General features: G+C 43.0%; 2 protein-coding genes across 5 annotated transcripts in view; one reads left to right on the plus strand and one right to left on the minus strand.

Moving 5' to 3' along the window:
- Positions 1–6,453, plus strand: part of Ca12 (carbonic anhydrase 12) — a 53,161-nt gene extending 46,708 nt beyond the window's left edge. Inside the window, exons 9-11 of one of the 4 annotated variants that reach the window (XM_021172566.2) lie at positions 1,967–1,996; positions 2,813–2,900; positions 3,896–6,453. In XM_021172566.2, the coding sequence (XP_021028225.1) occupies positions 1,967–1,996; positions 2,813–2,900; positions 3,896–3,965 (188 nt within the window). In that variant the 3' untranslated portion in view covers positions 3,966–6,453. Of the gene's footprint in view, positions 1–1,963; positions 1,997–2,812; positions 2,901–3,895 lie in introns of all 4 variants that reach the window. The other 3 variants (XM_029481836.1, XM_029481838.1, XM_029481837.1) reach the window with 3 other exon arrangements.
- A 9,117-nt stretch (positions 6,454–15,570) lies between these two features.
- LOC110301773 (gamma-secretase subunit APH-1B) overlaps positions 15,571–19,464 on the minus strand; it is a 20,970-nt gene continuing 17,076 nt past the window's right edge. The window contains exon 6 of the mRNA XM_021172418.2: positions 15,571–18,915. Within this exon, the coding sequence (XP_021028077.1) occupies positions 18,748–18,915 (168 nt within the window). The 3' untranslated portion in view covers positions 15,571–18,747. The remainder of the gene's footprint in view (positions 18,916–19,464) is intronic.

The raw sequence follows: 19,464 nt of genomic DNA on the forward strand, positions 1-19,464 counted from the left end.
CTCTGTGTAGCCCTGGCTGTCCTGGCACTCACTTTGTAGACCAGGCTGGCCTCGAACTCAGAAATCGGCCTGCCTCTGCCTCCCGAGTGCTGGGATTAAAGGCGTGCGCCACCACGCCCGGCTTGGGATGGTGTTCTAACCCCATCTTTCTGTCTTGGGCATCATGGAGGTAGAAAGATTTGTTAGGGTGACACTGCTACCTGAATCTCTCTTCCTTGGCACTTAGGTTCTTTGCCTTAGGTCAAGCTTGCTTGTTTTTTTTTTTGTTTGTTTGTTTTTTGTTTTTTGGGTTTTTTTGCAACATGAAAGTCTTAGCTGAAGATTCTTCCATCCCAGTCTTTGTCTCCATAGCTGTTTAGGCTCACATCATTGTTTCTAAGGAGAGGCAATTTAGTCCCTGACAGGAGGCCACCCAGCAGTAAAAACTTGGGTTGGAATACTGTTTCCTCACAGGGATAGAGAAGAAACAGCTGGAGCTTATAAGAGAAACAAACAAGGTCTTTGGGTGCCATGGGAAAAAAAAAACCAAAACCCCAGCAAACTCAAATACTAAGTTGTGCTGTGCTTGAACCTCAGGCCAGGGGGAGTACACAGTAGGCGCTGTAGAAGCATGAAATTTTCCCCTAGTGTGAACCTGCCCTCTGTACATCTCAAGCCATATGTTGCTACCCACGTTCAGTTTACCAGGGAGGCTCTGGCAGGCTATCTGAGCAGGGGAGCTACTTAAGAACTGGTGGTTGCCAGCCAGAACAGGAACAATCCACCTACCCTTGGGGACACTCTCCTTATGACTCTGGCAGTAACCAAGGCCTCTCAGGGTCAGGCTCGTCTCAGAGGCTTGGCAGGCTTGGTGTGAACTTGTAGAGTGGCAGAGAAGAAATAAAGGAATCCTAGCTCCTGTTGAGTCAGCCAGGACCTGGCCACAGGATAGGAGAAGGCAAGTGAGTGAATCCTCACCTTGCAACCTCTGGTCTTGTGTAAGCCTCAAGGGTGAATTCTTACCTCTGCTGGCACCTCATACCAGGGCTCACCTAGAGTCTCAGTTCTTATGGTGGGCTTTGCTGGTGTAGGCTATCTCTGGGTGTCAGAATGGGTTACCACTGCCTGTCACACTGAGGATTCCAGTGTTAAAACAAACACCACAAATAGGAAGGCAGGGAGGCACGCAGGGATGAACACACACTAGCTCTGTAAGTTTCACAAAACCACTAGAAAAAGGGATATAAGTAAGCAGAGACTTCTTTAGATGAAGGCCCTGGCTGAGCGAAAGAGGAAAAGCAGTGAGAACCTATAGGAGGCAGGCTAGGGGCTTCTTGGGGAAGTTGTTGTGACTCGGTTCCCCCGTTTATTTAGGAAGATACAGTTACCTGGGACTCTGTCTTCTGAGATCCCATATAGGATAAGGAATTTTACCTTCAATGGCTGAACCCTGCTCAGAACTCTAAACTCACCCTACTTATTCCTCAGGGAAGTTGTAATTCTTCAGTCTCTTGAAGCACAGCAGATAGGTTGGTATAATAGAGGAGTTTGTCCAGTAGGGCCAAGTGGAAGTGGAGAGAACCAAACCGAGATGACAGAGTAGGTGGAAATAGAATGCTTGCAGCAGGTTCTGTACTGGGGAAGACAAGTACCAAGCGAAGTAGGCAACAACTTGCCAAGGTAGATTGACTCTTAATGCGTCTTCACCTTGCCTTTTCGGCCACCATGATTAAAAACTGAAGTCTTGTCCAGCAAAGAAAGTGACTGTGGTAAAGGTACAGAGGATGGAGAGGAAACAGTATGGATTCCCTAGGTGGGCACTTCCCCTACCCCATCAACCTAAGTCGAGGGTAATCATCCCCCAATATGAATAAGCTCTAGAATACCAACCAAAAATAAAAGGCAGAGTTTTTTACTATGCACCAATCAGATTCATCATGGTCTGGCTCTAGATTAACTTCCAATCTTCTCTCCCCCTTTTAAGTAGGACTGCTTACCGACACAGGACTGAGTTTGGGTATGTGGCCTCCTGAGTGTGCATGCTACAACTGGGTGACCCCATGATTTTCAGTGTGATCTGGGCCTGTGAAATTTTCAGCCCATCTTCTTTGCTTCTCTGCTGTCGCTTTGGCTTCTGGTGCCCCTCAAGCTGTTCTCTAATTAAAAGAATGAACTGCCAATCAAATGTTTCTCTAATGAAAGACCAATCACACTGTGAGGTGTATGCAAAAATTCCACTTAAATTCAGCCTGTTGATTAACGTTGGAGGGCATTTTGTAAAAACACACCCAAGTCCAGTGTTAAGGTCAGGTGGCTGGCCACATGACCTTCACCATGAGTTAGTTGTTTAGGACTGCAATTGAAATTGGAGGCAACAGTGATAGAGTCATCCTAAGGGAACTTACATCCAGCAAGCAAATACAGATTTTATTCTGTAGCACAGGGTTTCTCACAGTGTGGTTCACAGACCACAGACATCAACATCAACATCAGCTGGAGATAGTTGAAAATAAAATGCAGATTCCTGGGTTCCAGGTCCAGTAGATCAAAGCTGACCTTTTGGTAATTCTACATTGTGAACATGATCCTTGTGTGAGTTTGAGAACCCCTGCTAGAAATCACTGCAATTTACATAAGGCACTTTTAAGTACAGCTTCCAATGGCCCTTTAAGCCACAAAGCCAGAGGCTAGACTCTGAGAAGAGAGGTGGGGAGATGATAATGTTCCAAGGACAACCGTGTAGCTAGGACATAGTTTCCTGCCCGAGTGCTATGATGAAGATGAGATGAGGCAAAGCGTAGAGGATGACACATGCTCCCTGCCTTTTCCCCAGGTATCATCCTTTCAGTGGCCCTGGCTGGCGTTCTTGGCATCTCCATTGTTCTGGCAGTGTCTATTTGGCTCTTCAAAAGGAAGAAGAGGTGAGTTGGTTTGGAATCAGACTCCCCATTCTGAATGTATGCCGTATGTGGCCATGATGGTTGATCCATATGGCAAGACAATTTTGCAGAAGAAAGAGCCCCTGTTGTGTGACCCACGCTATCTTAGGAATGCTGTTGTCCAGACACCAGTGTCCTAGCTCCTTGCATGAAACACTGGTCATGTAAGGGTTACTGTGCTCAGGTGTGGAGGTGACCCTACCTAGTTAGGTTCTATTACTAACTAGCTGTGTGACCTTAGACAAGTTTGTATTTGTCTTTGCACTAATATCTGTACATCTGGTTTTTCTCCTATGAGTCAACAAAAAAATGAAGAAAGCCCTGACCTCTCACTCATACCAGCTATAAGTGCCTTTGCCCACAGTTTTATTGCCATGCTCGGCTTTTCCTAAGACATACTTTATTTCTCCTGGTAAGGAAAATAAGAAGGTTTCTAGGAATTACGGCATCGGAGCTTTGAAGTGAAGGGGGTAATAATGAGACCTTCTTCAGAATGCAGGTCTAGTAGGACCAGGCCTTGAAAACAGAAAACAAGCCGAGTGGTGGTGGTGCACGTCTTTAATCCCAGCACTTGGGAGGCAGAGGCAGGCGGATTTCTGAGTTCAAGGCCAGCCTGGTCTACAGAGTGAGTACCAGGACAGCCAGGGCTACACAGAGAAACCCTGTCTCGAAAAAACAAAACAAAACAAAACAAAAACAAACAAACAACAAAAAAAACAAAAACAAAAGAAAAGAAAAAAAAAGAGAGAAAACAAATAGGCTGAGGTTTAGTTAATGTGTAGCATGATACCATTCTCTCTTAAGTCCAAAGGACTGGGGAGTCCTCAAGAAAGAAATCTGGGCTTCTAAAGCTCCTTCATCTTGCACCTGAGCCAGGCTGCTCTCGGGCATTCTCTCTCTCTCTCTCTCTCTCTCTCTCTCTCTCTCTCTCTCTCTCTCTTTGACTAACAAGACTTGTGTTCTTATTGTTCCTGTAGCAAAAAAGGTGACAACAAGGGAGTCATTTATAAACCAGCCATCAAGAAGGAGGCTGAGGTCCACGCCTGAGGTCCCTGGCAGTCTCAGACATCCAAGGAAGGACCTTGCTTTGGACACTCCATACTTTGGCTCTCTGGACACTTGAAATACCTCCAGGTGTTCTCTTGAGCTCACCTGTATCCCCTCCCCCCAGACTCTTGTGAGGTTCCAGCTGGGCCTCCCCTGCTCTGCTGTCACAGCCACCCCAGGGTGACCAGTGAGTGGGATGAACTGAACTAGGGGGGCAGGAGTTTTGAGTGGATTTCTCCAGCTGTGTGAGATGGCTAAAGATTCTGAATTCTGGGTCACAAACCGAACCTGCTGGTGGGCCATTGTGGTTTGGAAAACACTTCCATCCTGGGTTCTTCCTGGTCCATCTCCAGGGCCCTGAACATTCTAGCTATTCTCCGACCTTCCAGACTAGAACATGTACCCTTTGCTTAGGTGACACTTTTGAAACTCAGCTTCATCCCTCAGGGAGCAGTTGTCTTCCTTGGTTTTCCTTCTGCTCTGACAGACTGCCAGCAAACCTGGCCTCACACCTAACAGGGAAGAACTGAGACAGGAAGTATGAAATTATCAGAAAGAAAGGACAACTATAATAAACTAGGGCATTTTTTACAGTCCCATCTTTTGGGTTACAGACATTGACCAAGCCTCACTCAAGTTTTATTCCTTAGTGGGGATGAAAGGAAGACAAACAATGAGGGAAACAGAGGGAACAGGAAGGCGTGCATTGTCCAGGAGTCTTCCTTTGTAGTCAGAACTGGAATCAAGATATAATGTGGGGGGAAAAGTCTATGTTATCACTTACTTGGCCTCAGGAAGAGGACAGTTACACTTTATATTCCAATCCATTACTTGAAAATGAATTACTCCCTCTGTCTTGTAGTAGATGTGAGTTCTGGAATAATCTACCCTGTTTTGAACCCATGAGAAACAGACAAAAGCAGACTACTGGACAGCTCTGCCTCCTTTACCCAAATGTCAGTTTTACCTTGTCTGATCTTCCTCCTGCCCACTCATTGTCAGGACTGTCTACGCCTCTGGCTGTGGATAGGTCTAAATAATGTTTAGGTAAAATGTATTTTCATACCATCAAAGCAGAAAGCTATCTGTGTAGAACTAAACTTGGTCCTGGTATTTAAGTCCTGAAACCAATAGCATGTTTCTAGGAATCTCCCTGTTCTTCCCACTCAGTCCCATGGTTTCTGGGAATGCTTAATCCCTTCTTCATGTTCTTTCCATAGAGGTGAGAACCCTGTGGAGAGCAGTCAGTTCCATGGCTCAAAGGAAGTCTCAGCCACCAGCCCCTAATTGCTAGCTCCTTGCAGTTCATAGGGAGTTCTCTGATTTAGTCTCATTTTGACAGCATGGAATGTCCTCTTGAAGAACAAGGTTTATATTTTTTTCCTACTTCTATCCCTTCCTCCTTCTGACTTGATAAAAATCTCTTCTGCTATCAGAATGTTTCATGGTGGCAGCTGTGTGTGCAGGATACGTGCATGCACACAAAACCTCTGACAGCCTTGGAGTCTGGGTGCCACCCTAGCCTTGGGACCAATGGTGTCACCACAGTAAGAACAAGCCTCAAGAAGAAGCAACACAATTTAGTTTCCTGAGCTTGGTCCAGGATTGTCAGCCAAGAGCTGGCATAAAGCAGTCCAGGGCAGCACGACTGTCTTAAAGAAGCGTATACACTAACAAGTTATCTGAGAGTGCAGCGTGGTCATCATAGCTGGCACGAGGACTGGTCAGAAAAGGAGAGGTGCTAGGAGGCAAAAACAGTGGTGTTTCTCCTTCCCTCTTCCCCTTCAGCACGGTCCAGCTATTCAGTGTTCGCTCAACCCTCATGGCTGAGACAAAACAAAGCCAAGGAGGCAGAAAGAGTGCTCCAAGAATCAGCGCTGTCAACCTTTAACTCCTGAAGATGCAGATTCAAAATCATTCTGTGAACACCTGGCCACCACTGAGGGAAACCAGTGCTGTGGTATTTGATGCACAGCTCACCTTGCGCTCCTTAACTCTGCCGTGCGAGGTGCAAGGTGGGTGCCTAGGAGAGCCTGGGTGGGCACTGGGCTGGGCACAAGGCAGGTGGAGATGACCAACACAATGCGTGGGTGGATGGGGGCACACACTGGGGACCCGAGAAAGGCACTGGCTTCTGCAATGTTTCCTCTGCCTCTTACAGGAGAACTTGAGTCTCTGTTCTTTTTTAGTATCCATCTTCTGTTATCGTAAATCCTGTATCCATGGCTTTAATAGACATTCTAAAAGTTGCTGCACTGACAGTCTTAATAATATTTCTATTCCTCTCCCTCTCAATACTCTTTGAAGACCTCCTGATTGGCCCTGAGGAAGTATCCAGGGTAACAGTATTCCTGGGTCCCTGTCCCTCAGCCCATAGGCCACTGTGATAATTGTCTGCTTAGCATTTCCATATTTATTGTACCAATGATTGTAATGAAAACATACACTGAAAGTTTAAGAGATTATAATAAAAATGTTTTTCACATCAGACTGATTTTTTTTTCCTGAGGTAACAGTGAATGAAGCATTACTGCTGGTGATGAGTAGCAGAAGGTCTTGTCATTTGCATCCAGCTCTTTGACTCTGGCTCCAAACAAAAATACAGATGGACTTAATCACTTAGGATGGAGGAGTATGAAGATGCATGATGTGTGCATCTCTGAGCCATGTAGCTGCTTATTAGTGAGGCTGAGGAAGACAGAGTAATTAGGGGAGAGCTTAGGAAGGAAACATTATAAACAGTCTTGAAGAGCAAGTCACAGGATGCCTAGTAGTTGAGAGTCTGAGACAGAAGCATCAGGAAGCCACAAGTACTTGGTGCTCTTGCAGAGAGCTGGCTCTCAATGTCCAGTGGCTCACAATCACCTGTGATTCCAGTCGCAGCCATTTAACACCCTCTATGAATGCTGTGTACCCATTCCTACGTTAGATTTGAAGAGATGGATGGGAAAAGAGGAGATAGCTCAAATGAAAGGGTTATGACTATAGGAAATAGGTCTGTCTCTTTTTACCCCTGACAACACTACATGCAGTAGGTAGATAGCCTCTCTTGGCTGCCTATTTCCTTATTTGGATTCTTTGCAAAGCACGCTATCATCCCCAAATAGCCTTTTGTCTAAATCCAGAGCTCACATACTACTTTGCTGATGAGGCAGTACCATTCGGGTTATAGTAGGTCCCATCATTGTTTGAGTTATTTAGAGAACTATCCATGAGTAACGTGTTCTGGGAGTTGACACAGCAGCAGCCCCAGCTTAGGACTAGAAGTGTTGACAGTTGCTTTACTGAGAACCCAGGCTTTGGCATCCCTCTGGATGTCATGCACTTGTAGGGATGCAGACAGGTTGGGAACAAGACACAGAGCTCCCTGAAACGCTCATGCTTTGGACTTACTCCTATCCCTCTAGGCAGGAGGTTGGAGACACTTCCTGAATCAGGCAGTATCTCCTCTCTCTGCAGTCTTTATCCACATTCTGTAGAATCAAGACTCATCTGGGTTAAGCCGGGAAAGCGCTCAGGTGGAAACTACCCATGGCAGACAGAATGCCTTCAAGCTGTCATTTTTTTTTTTTTCAGTTTTCTGAGACAGGGTTTCTCTGTGTAGCCCCCGCTGTCCTGGAACTCACTCTGTAGACCAGGCTGGCCTCGAACTCGGAAATCCACCTGCCTCTGCCTCCCAAGTGCTGGAATTAAAGGCATGTGCCACCACTTCAAACCCTCATCTTGATCATGCCCTCATCTAAATACAGTTAAAACTACTACCTAAGCTGGGCCTTGAAGAAAAAGACACAGGATACTTGTGTTACCAGCCCTTGGGAGGCTCAAGAGTTCAAGACCAGCCTCGACTACATAATGAGACCCCATTTTCAAGAATAAAAATAAAAGAGTGGATTTAAACAGATGGACGGAAAAGAAAGACGATGAATGTACTGAATATACCATCCAATAGAGATAAAATATAATAGCCACACAGCACTTTAGACCACTGATTTTCAACCTATAGGTTGAAACCCCATTTGGGATTTATAGTAAAAGATATTTATATTATAATTAATAATATCAAAATTACAGTTATGAAGTAGTAACAAAATAATTTTGTAGTTGGGGGTCACCACAACATATGGAACTGAATTTTAGGGTCTTAGAAGGTTGAGAGTCACAGCTTAGGCTTTCTAGTACCCACACAAAAGGGGGATAAAGAAACCAGTGACATTAATAATCTTTTATAATCCAAAGGACCTTACTAAGATAGTGTCATTTCACTATGTAATCAGCAACTGTAATGAGATATTTAATTATACTATCATATAACTTAAATATTTTACATGTATACCATATTTATTGCACATGGGGAATTAGGTCTAGAGGACCAACTTGGGGTTAGAAGGACGGAGATGGGAGACAGATTTTAGAGGACACCAGAGAGGGGAGGAGACAGGAGGAAGAGGAAAATCAAGCCAAGATGAGCAGGTTAGCAGCAGACCTTGGACTTGGTTCCTCCTGTTCCTTCACTGTAGCATCAGCAGTTTCAAAGCCCTCCTGACCCCAGACACTGCCTGGAGGGTCCAGGTGTTGAGGAGTGACTTGGACCTGGGGTGCTTCTGCCTGTCTTCTATTGTAGCTGGTACCTGATTATCCTCAACAGAACACAGTATCTCTTCCTTCTTCCCTCCATCCCTCCCTCACTCCTCCCTTCCCTTTAAAGTTGTTGGGTCCTCTCACCTACAAGGTATTTCCAGGTACCAGCCAGCTGAAGAGGCTAGGTTCTAGCAGAGTGATGCACACTAACTCCGTTGATTGCATCGTTCACTACGTTAGAGAGTGGTGCTCTTTCAGAGTGTCACAAACCCTACAAGGTTCCCTCCAAGGAGGAGTGATCTCTGGGGCATCTGCAAGAAGCAGAGGCACAATCCTTACCACTGTCTGCAGGGTACATCTGGATATGGCCACACTGAGCTGCCATCTACTCTGAAGGTCACCCAGCCAGGGGCTCATAGTGGCTTTTATGACTCAGAATTGACTGTTGCACAAGACTTCAGGGAGATATGAGGCTGGGTGCCATGGGGACAACTCCTCCCCACTTCATTACTTAATGACTTGGCACAAACAGGGGCCAAATTCCTGGCTGCACTGAATGATTTACCATAGAACTGCTTGCCACCAGGTGACGTATATTTGACTGTATTGTGTCAGTCTGACTGTAGGCCAACCAGCAGTTTGCTAGTGCCTTAAACAGCCTTGGCTGTTTCTGTGTACTTTAACTCCATGAAGCAACCACCTAGGGAAACATGGAGCACTGCTTCCATCTCCTTAGTGGAAAACAAGTATCTGGCTGGCTAGCTAGCGACCATTAAGGTCTTCATTAGCAGAACTAGGGGGCCCTCCTCCGGCTACATAAAGCACCCTACTCTCTTTGTTTCTCTTTCTCTCTCTCTGTCTCTCCAACTCTGTCTCCCTGGCTCTCTGTCTCTAGTATGTATGTATTTATGTATGTATGTATGTATTATGTATGTATACATGTATATATGATGTATGTATGTGGGGGGTGTATGTGTGTGTGTACATGTGTTTTCAGGAAGTTGCCATAGAGCACATACAGATATCAGAGAACAACTTGCAGGAGTCATTTTTCTCATTCCAACCATGTTGGTCCTATGAGTCCACCTCATGCCCTCAGGCTCACTAACAGGTACTTTTACCCAGGTCCATCTTTATGGTCTGGAATTACTTTTTTGTAATAGAACTCACCATCCTTGCCTTGGTCATGCAATGATCCCAGACACTGAAAGCCCTAAATGATTTCTAGAAAGGTAACAACCTCCTCCTGCCTGCAATCTGTTTGGTGCCATTCAACTTTGACTTCTAGCTGGGTACAGTCTGAGCCAGCATCACCAACTGCAGTGGGCAGAGGAGCTGGCTCAGCTCCCAGGGGATTAGCTTCACCTCTTATTTAAGTAAAACTCAATTCCCAAGGCCACGTTTAGGTCTTTTCCTAAAGCAGGTCTAGAGAAAAACAGTAAACGCACACAGTGTGAGTGCGTGCTTCTCCATCAAGACTTGGATATCATTTCATATGAGAGAAATCTGAAGAATATAAACATAGTGACAGGAAGCAGGTCAGCGGTTGCCTGGGGAGGTGGAGTGGTATGTGTATATATGTGTATGTAAGGACTAACTACACAAGTATATGAGAAGCGGCTGAACTGGTGACTACGCTCATTATCTTGGTTTCCCCGTGTATGTCAAGAATGTACAAATTTTACACTTTAAATAAAAGCCTAATTACAGCAACTACATAATTCAGAAAAGGGAATTCAGGAAGGGGGACCCATATAAGGACAAACCATCTTATCTCCTCTTTGCCACCAAGTAGGAGAGGTTTGGCCAGAGCTGTACACCTTCCCTTAGACTCCCACTACAGGCAGGAGTGAGATCTCTCTTCACTTGGCCAGCTATGACCTCTGAGTACTGTAAGTCAAACTAATCATTTCCACTGGAGTTCACCCCTTTCAAACATTAACTCTTTTAATGGCCTACAGTGTGCACAACAAACACAGGATCCCTGGGCTCAAGGGCATTCTGAGGCCTCTATGACAACTCAGTGATGACACAGCCAACTTGGAGAAGCAAAGGCTTTCTAGTGAAACGTATAGCACAACCAGGTAGCTTCTCTGAATAAACCAGGTCTCACATGTCTTAGTGTCTCTGCTTGTGACTAACAGAGAACCATTCAAATCCTTTCCATGGAGGGCCATGGAGCCATTAACACACACAGTTCAGGAGCTTGTCACTCCCTTTTAACCACTGGTGAATTGAAGATAGTATCCTCCTATCAGTGAGAGCAGCTTTCAACTATCTCACATACCATCTCATTTGAAAGCAAAGCTTTAAAGAATTGTCTGCTAAGTGTAGAATAAGTGGTGGGGATTCTAGCATAAGACAAAAGCCACTGACTATAATATAAAGTAACCTGAACATAATGCTATGTTGTCCATTAACAGAAGAATGGCTAACCAAATAATGGCAATTTTTTTATTGAATAGAATTTTGCAAATACTGATACTCACTAAAACAAATGAATCCTGGGAATTGTTGGGCAAAAGAATCTAGAGACAGAAGTATAATAGTTCATGTTATTCGAGTTAAAGTTCAAAAAAGAACAAGACAGTTTTGAAAATTAAAAATTCTATATATTTGAGTGTATGTGGAGAAGAGGCACATAGGCCACGGTGGGCATGTGGAGATTGGAGGACAAGACTGTGGAGTCACTTCTCCTACTTTTACATGGGTTCTAGGAATTGAATTCAAGATGCCAGGCTTGTGCAGCAAACACCTCCATCCACTGAGCCATCTTGATGGCCCCAAACAAGCACAATTTATCGCTGATGATAGACACGAGAGCCACTAGTTGTGTCTGTGTGAGTGGCTTGAAAGGAAGAAGAACAACCATTAGGGAAAGGATATGTTCTATGTCTTGGCAGGAGAGGAGTATAAGAGTACACAGGGGCAAATATGTACATATATTCCATTACAAATCATTTTATTGAATGTAAATTATCCCCCAATTTAAGAATAAAACATGTAAGGGATCGTGGTGGAGAAAGTCGTCACTCCCTTACCTTTCTAAGTCTAATAAAGCCAGGTAAGACTTCACACAGGAAATGACACTTGAGAAAGACCTTGAAGCCTAGATGCTTCCTAGTTGGAGCTAAAAAAGAATAAAAATGTGGAGGCATTCATGGCACAACTAGCTAAAGAAAGCTCCAAGGATGTATTTGAGAATATCAAAGAATGAGAGTAGGTCTTTGACTCATTTTGAATTGATTTTTATACAGAGTGAGATATCCTAATTTCATTCTTCTATATGTGGATATTGTGTTTTCTCAGCTTTATTTGAAGAGGCTCTTTTTCTCCAATGTTTGTTTTTCAAAACATCTTTGTCGGAAATTAGCTGGCTCCGGTTCTGCGTTTACTTCTGGGTACTCTTTCTTCTACTCTATTAGTGTATGTGTCTGTTCTGATGCCGGTGCCATGCTGTTGCTGTTACTATGGATGAATGGTATAAGGAATGTTCAAAGTCCTCAGTCATCAGGGAAATGCAAATCAGAGCAACTCTGAGGTTCCATGGCTAAGATAAAGAACCTCACCTTCAAGCACTCTATTCTGTAAGAATAGAGCAAGTGTATACTTCTGTCCTCATTACTGATTTTAGGGGGAAAAATGTTTCTCAGAGTCTCATATTACCTGAATAAAGGCTTTCTCCAATTGCACTCCCCTGTGTTATCCACTAAGGAGAAAACTAAGATAAATTCCAGGAGGAATTTCACTGAAAAGCTGATAATTTTAAGAATATGGGACAGTGGTTCTTAACATATGGGTCCTGACCTCTTGTGGGGAGGTTGCATATCAGATATCCTGCATATCAAATATTTATATTGTGATTCATAACAGTAGAAAAATTACAGTTATGAAGTAGCAACTATAGATAATTTTATGATTGGAGGTCACCACAACACTAGGAATTGTATTAAAGGGTCAAAGCATTAGGAAGATTGAAAATCACTGTTATATGACTCCCATATTGCTGCAACAACGGAATGCCAGTATTGGTATACTGCAGCAGAAGAAGCTGTAAGACAGTCTCTAAAATAAGAATTAAGGAAGCGGCAGTCAAGAGGAGAGGAGAACAAAAGTACCCCCAAGGGTCCCCAAGTTTCTGGCACAAACAGACAACAAACCTAAGGAACCCTGTTTCTGGTTACAAATAATCAACAAACATTAAATATAGACTAATCATGAAACTCATCCTGATAGTTGTTTTACTTACGAGGTGATTCTAGCTCCTGACAGATAACGAAAAGTAATATTAAGAAGCAAGAAAGAGGTGACTAGGAAGATTGCACAGTGATTAAAGCACCTATATGAGAGTGGGGACAGGCGTTCAGATTCCCAGAATCCATGGAAATGTCAGGTGGGCATGGCAGCTTACTTGTAATTCCAGCCTTAGGAGGCAGACAGGGGACTCCCAGGGCAAGCTGGATAGCAAGTAGCCATATTAGCAAGTATTGGGTTTGATTGAGAGACCTTGCCTCAAGAAATAAGATGGAAGAACAACCTAGCCAAGGCTGATTCTCGACAGCAACTTCAGCATGCACATGCATGAGCCCCACGTACAAATATGCAAGCATGAGCACACACAGAAACACATGCACCTTCCAAACACACATGGAAATAGAAAAAGAGGCAAGAAGAAAAGCTGTCTGAAAAGACACAGATTTTTATATTTTTCTTTTTTCAAATATATATTTATTTTTATTCAATATGTATGAGTGTTTGCTTGCATATATGTATATGTACCACATGAATTCAGTGCCCTCAGAACAAAGAGGAGGGTGTCAGAACCCCTGGAATTGGAGTCACAGAAAATTGTGAACCAGTATGTGGATGCTGGGAACTGAACCTGTGTCCTCTGCAAGAGAACGAGTGTTCTTAAACAATAAGCCACTGCTCCAAACCCAGATTTTCTAATTTTTGAATAAGCTTTGTGAGTATTTATTAAACCTCATTCATTTAATCTAAAATTTAAAAGTATTATTTGTAGTAATGCACATGTATATATGCCTATATGTAGCATGTGAGCTACATGTGAGCACTGATGCCCATGGAGGCCAGAGTGCTGGATCCCTTTGAAGTTGGAGTTCCAGATGATTCTGAGATGTCAGACATGGTTGCTGGAGACAAAATTTAGTTCCTTTGGAAAAACAGTACACTGTTCTTAACAGCAGAGCCATCTCTCCAGCCCCTCAACTAAAAATTTAAATTTATTGACATTAAGTTGACCTCAGTATTCCCTTTTTATTAATATGAGATCTCTAGTAGTAATGTTGTACTCTCGTTTTTGTTCTTAGCTATGTTGTTTCTTTGTCCTTTAGCTTTAGTTTTTCCTAATTTTTGATTTTGAACATCTGTATTTATCTGATAAGCCTTTGATGCCAAATATATCCCTCTCTCCTCACTTCCTAGGGACTTTGATGTGGCAACTATTTTCCTTCCTACTGAATCATTCCCATCATAACACATTTCCAACATAGCTACAGCCTCTGTAGCTCCCCCTCCTCCTCAGGCTCTTCTCCCACCTCTATAACACTGTACACAGGAGACTGGCATGTCCTCCCATTCTCTAGAACCCGCCCATTTAGGTGATCAGCCTTTTTTCCACGGTGAAATTGTTTCCATAAAGGTCACCAGCAACTTTCATCTCTCTTCACATTACCATCTACTCCTGCTGTTCTTACTATTCAGTCAGCAGTAATTGACAGTTTTTGCTCTTGCTCCCAGCATACTACCCCTATGGGTTTTCTCCTTCTCTCCCTCCCTCCCTCTCTTCTAACTTCTCCCTGTTCCAGCACTCACATGAATTCCTGCCCCATGGTTCTCAGCCAGCACTTGTTATTTTTTATCTATATAAACTCTCCAGTGCCCTTCATCCTTCTGAAATCTAAAATAGTATTATTCAAGCCTTTTATGTTACTCATGATTAGTAGCATATGTTATAATTTCCTTAACACAATAGTTACAGATTTTTGAGACAGGGTGTCACTGTAGCTCAAGCTGGTTTGAAGTGACTCACCCTCATAGGCCCTGGGATTACAGGTATGAGCTTCATGACTCGATAAAACGTAGATGTTTTAATCTATGTGGTTAACTCTAAGTTTTCTAGTGACAAAAGACTCTATAGTATATATGTTTCTTCCATCTTTTAAACCTGTCTAAACAGTCTGTGTGAAAGGCAAACCCCCAAGAAAGCACTATACACTCCGCTTTTTATTTTATACAAATACATTTTTAAAGTATAGTTTTACAAGATTTACCATGATTTACACTTAAATAACAAATACCAGTTACTTGTATCAGTGACTTGTCACTGAGCCTTAAAGTCTTGGGACTCACACATTAAAATGTCTGTTGAACAGAATACAAGTGTTCTACTCAAATGTGGACAATATGACAGCTGAGCAGTTCTTCTAATTTTTGAGGAGATGAAGACAAAATATATATTTTTTTCTAATAGAGGATTCTCACATCTGAGGGTGGTCATCAGGAAATCTCCATTCTAACTAATCCCCAATAATGACATCTCGCAAGACTCACAACTTTATTGAGAAAGGGCCCATGAAACTGTAGCCGACTCTGAGCTCACTTGGGAAATGTGTCACCTGTGTTACAAGCTAGTGGCTCGGAGGTATTGGGCCTGAAGCTGGATCATCCGGGAAGATGATCAATACAAACCTGGAACAGCCTCATTCAAACAGAGCCAACTGCCACCATATGGATTCCAGTGATTGGTCCTCCCAGTTTCCTGGGCTTCCTGTCTGAGGGTAAAGGCCACACAGCCTCTCAGCTGCTTCGTCTCCTCATGAAGGGGAGGGAAAGTGACAAGACTAAGCTATTCAAAGCTGCCAAGTAGAAGCTAAATCATGGCTATTTTCACCGGCCTCTGTCTTCAGCTACTGCTCTGTGATGTTTTGTAAGTTCACTCTTTCACGATTACTTAGAGATTTTTTTCAAAGTAAAGTTCCAAGATCTTTGAGGATTTTTTTTTCTCTACTTGGATTAAGAAGCCACAAGGAACATCTTTATGCCAAATTGATTCTGAATACAGAGAAATGATCCATGCTTTGTGGGTTGTACGTTAGCTAATGAGCTTCACTTTGAAAGCCTCATAACTAATCAGTAACAAACAACAGAATGTACAGCCAAGTTTCAAACAAGGCAACAACTATACTAACAGATATTGAAAGATGGTCTACTCCAAATGAGGGATATCTAGAGAATGAAATGTTAAATACTGTTTTTGCTGTCCATTGGGAAAACACAGGCCTGGAAGGTCTGCTGCTACAGGTCATACGGGTCATAAAGGTTTAACATGTAAAAATGTTATAGATGATACAGAGAGATAGTGTCCATTTCCTCTAAACATTAGAAAGGACTAAAGTAAAGCCTATTATTAAACAAAAAGATAAATATTGTAATCATAATGAGATCCTTTAGCTAGGCATGGTGGCACATGCCTATAAGCCCCAGCAAGGCTTCAGTGTTCACAACTACTGTTAACACCTGTTTTGACACAGGGCTGAAGCTAATGAAACAAGAACTAGGGAGAGAAAAAACCTCTCTCACAGTACTTATGTTTACTGGGAACAAAAGCTATCTTCTGAGCAGTCTGAAGACATTGTCCTCACTTCCTTTGAGCACATTTCATCAGGATGTTCTGAAGATGTCACTACTGCTACACTGCTAGTCCGGCAAGTGAAAGAACAGACAGCTGGCACACACCTCCAGTGAAGAGCACTGGTTCAAACAAACTAAGGATAAATGTGGCTTATATTAAACCGTAACTGAATCTATCCCGGCTATTCACATGGTCAATAAATCTCTGTTACTCAAGCACTAAAACAATATTCAAAATCCCAAGGTCAATTTTATGTGCATTTTCTCTCTCTTCACAGAAAACCTGTGTGAAATACAGCATACAACATCCAGGCTACTCCTTTTCAATTATTAATAAGAGCAGCACTTCAATGTGTATGTGTAAGACTCCACCTCCCTCAGGCTTTCTAGGTAAGGTGCAAAGCAGGCTATTGAAACAGCTCTGCCTGAGCTACACAGCAACACTCATAGTATAAGAACAACCACAGGCAAATAAGGACTATTCAATAATTCAACTAAGTTTCACTAGGCAAATCTCCTCCTCATGTGCATTGGTTCTGTTGTTGAATATGTATGGTCCTGCCTGTGTGGGCATATGAATACAGTCGCAGTTGAAGGCCAGATGGATTGGATCTCCTAGAGCTGTAGTTAGAAGTGGTTGTGAGCTGCTCAAAGGGGGTTCTTGGAACTGAACTTGGGTCCTCTGAAAGAGCAGTATGTGTGCTTAGCCAGTGAGCCATCTTCCCAGCCATTCATCTGAGTTTTTTATTAATTGAGATTGTATAATAGCCTCATTTCTAATATCATGGTATCTTAGAGAATTTGCTTAGAGCTCAAATATAATAACAGTCAAATTCTCAGGTTCTCCATGCCTCAGACAAGCAAACATTTTATCGAAATATCTCCATGCAAGGTGTATAAGACAGCAGTCGTGACCATGCTCAGGGAGGAACACATCCCAGCCCTGTGGGCATCTTCTTGTTCTTGGCTTTGTAAAGTGAAGTTTGTTGTTTGATTTCTATGTCTTTGTCCTTCTACTCCAGGGGAAATCTTATATGAAGATACAAACCAATGAACTCCAGCAGAGGCACAAACATGATTTAGAGCTGAAGTAACCTTTAAGGAGAAACAGTGGTTTCTCACGTAATCTATATTCTTGCTAGAAGCTTTATAAGTTTTGCATCTCTACATAGACACTCAAATATTTTAAGCATGGTGGAAGTTCATCAATTAAGGTTTAGTTCCTGGGTAAATCATCTTCAGTGTCACTGCCAAGCCCTCTCACTGCTGCCCCTGGTTCTTATAGACAGTGCACATGTGTGGTGGGTTCACCAAGGCATCACTTCCATGAAGAGGTCATTTCTACTTTACACTCTAAGTTGGGAACAGTCTCCACAGAAGACTCCCAATGCAGTAGCATTTCCTCTTACAGAGGAAGCCAGAGGCCTTATCTGGAAGACTAACAAAGCCCTTGGGTAGTCCTGTAAAGGGAATGCTGTTTGTCTCACAGTAACCAGAACCCAGGCAAACTGCTGAAGATGAAAAGTTACATGCCAGCTTGAAACCTGGCAGCTTAATGTCTATCTCCAACTTTACCCTGTACCATTAGGGTGATGGCATTGTTTGGTGTCACAGTAGCAAATGAGAAGTGTCAATGTCACACTACTTTGTGGTTTAGCTACACTCTCACAAAGTCCAGAGAAGATCTCCCAAAGGTCCATCATTCATCTCCCTGCCCGGCTTCTCAGAGATAAAAATGGTGAGCTTTCCCTTGACAAGCCAGTTTCAGACAGCACACACAGCAGCTTAAAACTGAGGAATCTATGTGGCTGTTAGTATTTTATAATGAATAAACTTACGGAATCCATAGAAATTGCACTGCCAATTTCTTCCAAGGAATTCAGCATATAATTTTAGACTCTCCCAAGGAAGTCAGCATATAATTAATCCTAAAGAGCCTGGATTTATACTCAAATAAATAATCTAGTGCCTGAGGAAGAAAAACTTAAAATTGATAAAATAATGAGAAAAATACAGGTTATACATGGACCTTACCTTGGCTAAGTTATAATGTCAGTGTAGGTTACTGCATTTAAAGGCACAGCCTATGATGCTGGTGAAGGCTAGCAAANCNATCCACAGACAGAACAGCCCTGGGGTCTGTGACANNAGTANATAAAAAGACAAGGGCTACCCTGGTTACCACATTCAGATATTTACTTGCTCAGCTGAAGTTGGCTTAGAAGACCAATACTGAACAGCTTTTGGGTGTTCTCTGGAACGTCCCATTAGACCCTAGTGACTCTCAGCTGTCTTGCACATCCAGGATTATCAAGTCTGGAGAAGCCCAGAAGCATCAGTCCTTGTTTCCCAGATGCTTCAAATGTGCAGCCAGGCTGCAGGCTACACTGCAGCTCTTCCAGAGGCTGCTGCATGAAAGCACAGGACAGTTCCAGGCTAGACAGTTCTGTGGCTTCCAAGTTCCAAAAGAAAGGGNTCTTTTTAGAACAGGGCCCAGTTGTGCTTCCTCTAAAGACACAGGCTGCTGTTTGGAGGTGNTGACGGTCAGAGGTTATCTGGAGCGTTGGTTGTAAAGAAGAAAGTCCTTGTCTTGGCAGAGCAGGCAGAGTTTCAGGCTTCGGCAGCTGCCTCCAGCAACATAAAATGCCCAGATGCCCATGAGCACCATGATTATATATGCGGTTACCAGATTCAATTCATAATAAGAACTTAGAAAAGTCTGCAAGGGAAAAATAAATCAGTTTGGGTAAAGCACAAACTTATTAAACATGTGGAATAAACAGAGATAGNGGAAAATACACAATGCTTCCAACAGCTGGACTGTCTCACAAACATGAGATGAACATCATCTCTGTGTCAGGAAGGCACAGAGAACAATCTATTCAACAAACAGTGGTCAGTGAATTGGCACTTTGCTTGACTGAAATGGCAACCCAGAAGAGAGCTGTTAGCCAGAACTTAATGGATACTTAACAGAAAACACATGGAGGATATGCCTAATTTATACCCATTTCTGTGCTAACTTGGCTTTAAGAATTTACAAGAAAGTCAGGTACATCTAGATTACTTTAATAAGAACCATTAGTAGTCAAAGGAACATGAGGAAGCGGAGTTAGGTTTTGGCTGTGCAACTTCTATGGATTCCAAAACACTAACAGCAACATAGCNCAGCGGCAGAGTGCATGCTTATTATGCATGAAGTCCTGGATTCAAGCCCCAACACCAAAGCATGATTGACAGAGTGCCAAAAGGTGCTGTGACTGAAATG

The sequence above is a fragment of the Mus caroli genome, chromosome 9 (genome assembly GCF_900094665.2).
Source record: "Mus caroli chromosome 9, CAROLI_EIJ_v1.1, whole genome shotgun sequence".
NCBI classification, from domain to species: domain Eukaryota; kingdom Metazoa; phylum Chordata; class Mammalia; order Rodentia; family Muridae; genus Mus; species Mus caroli.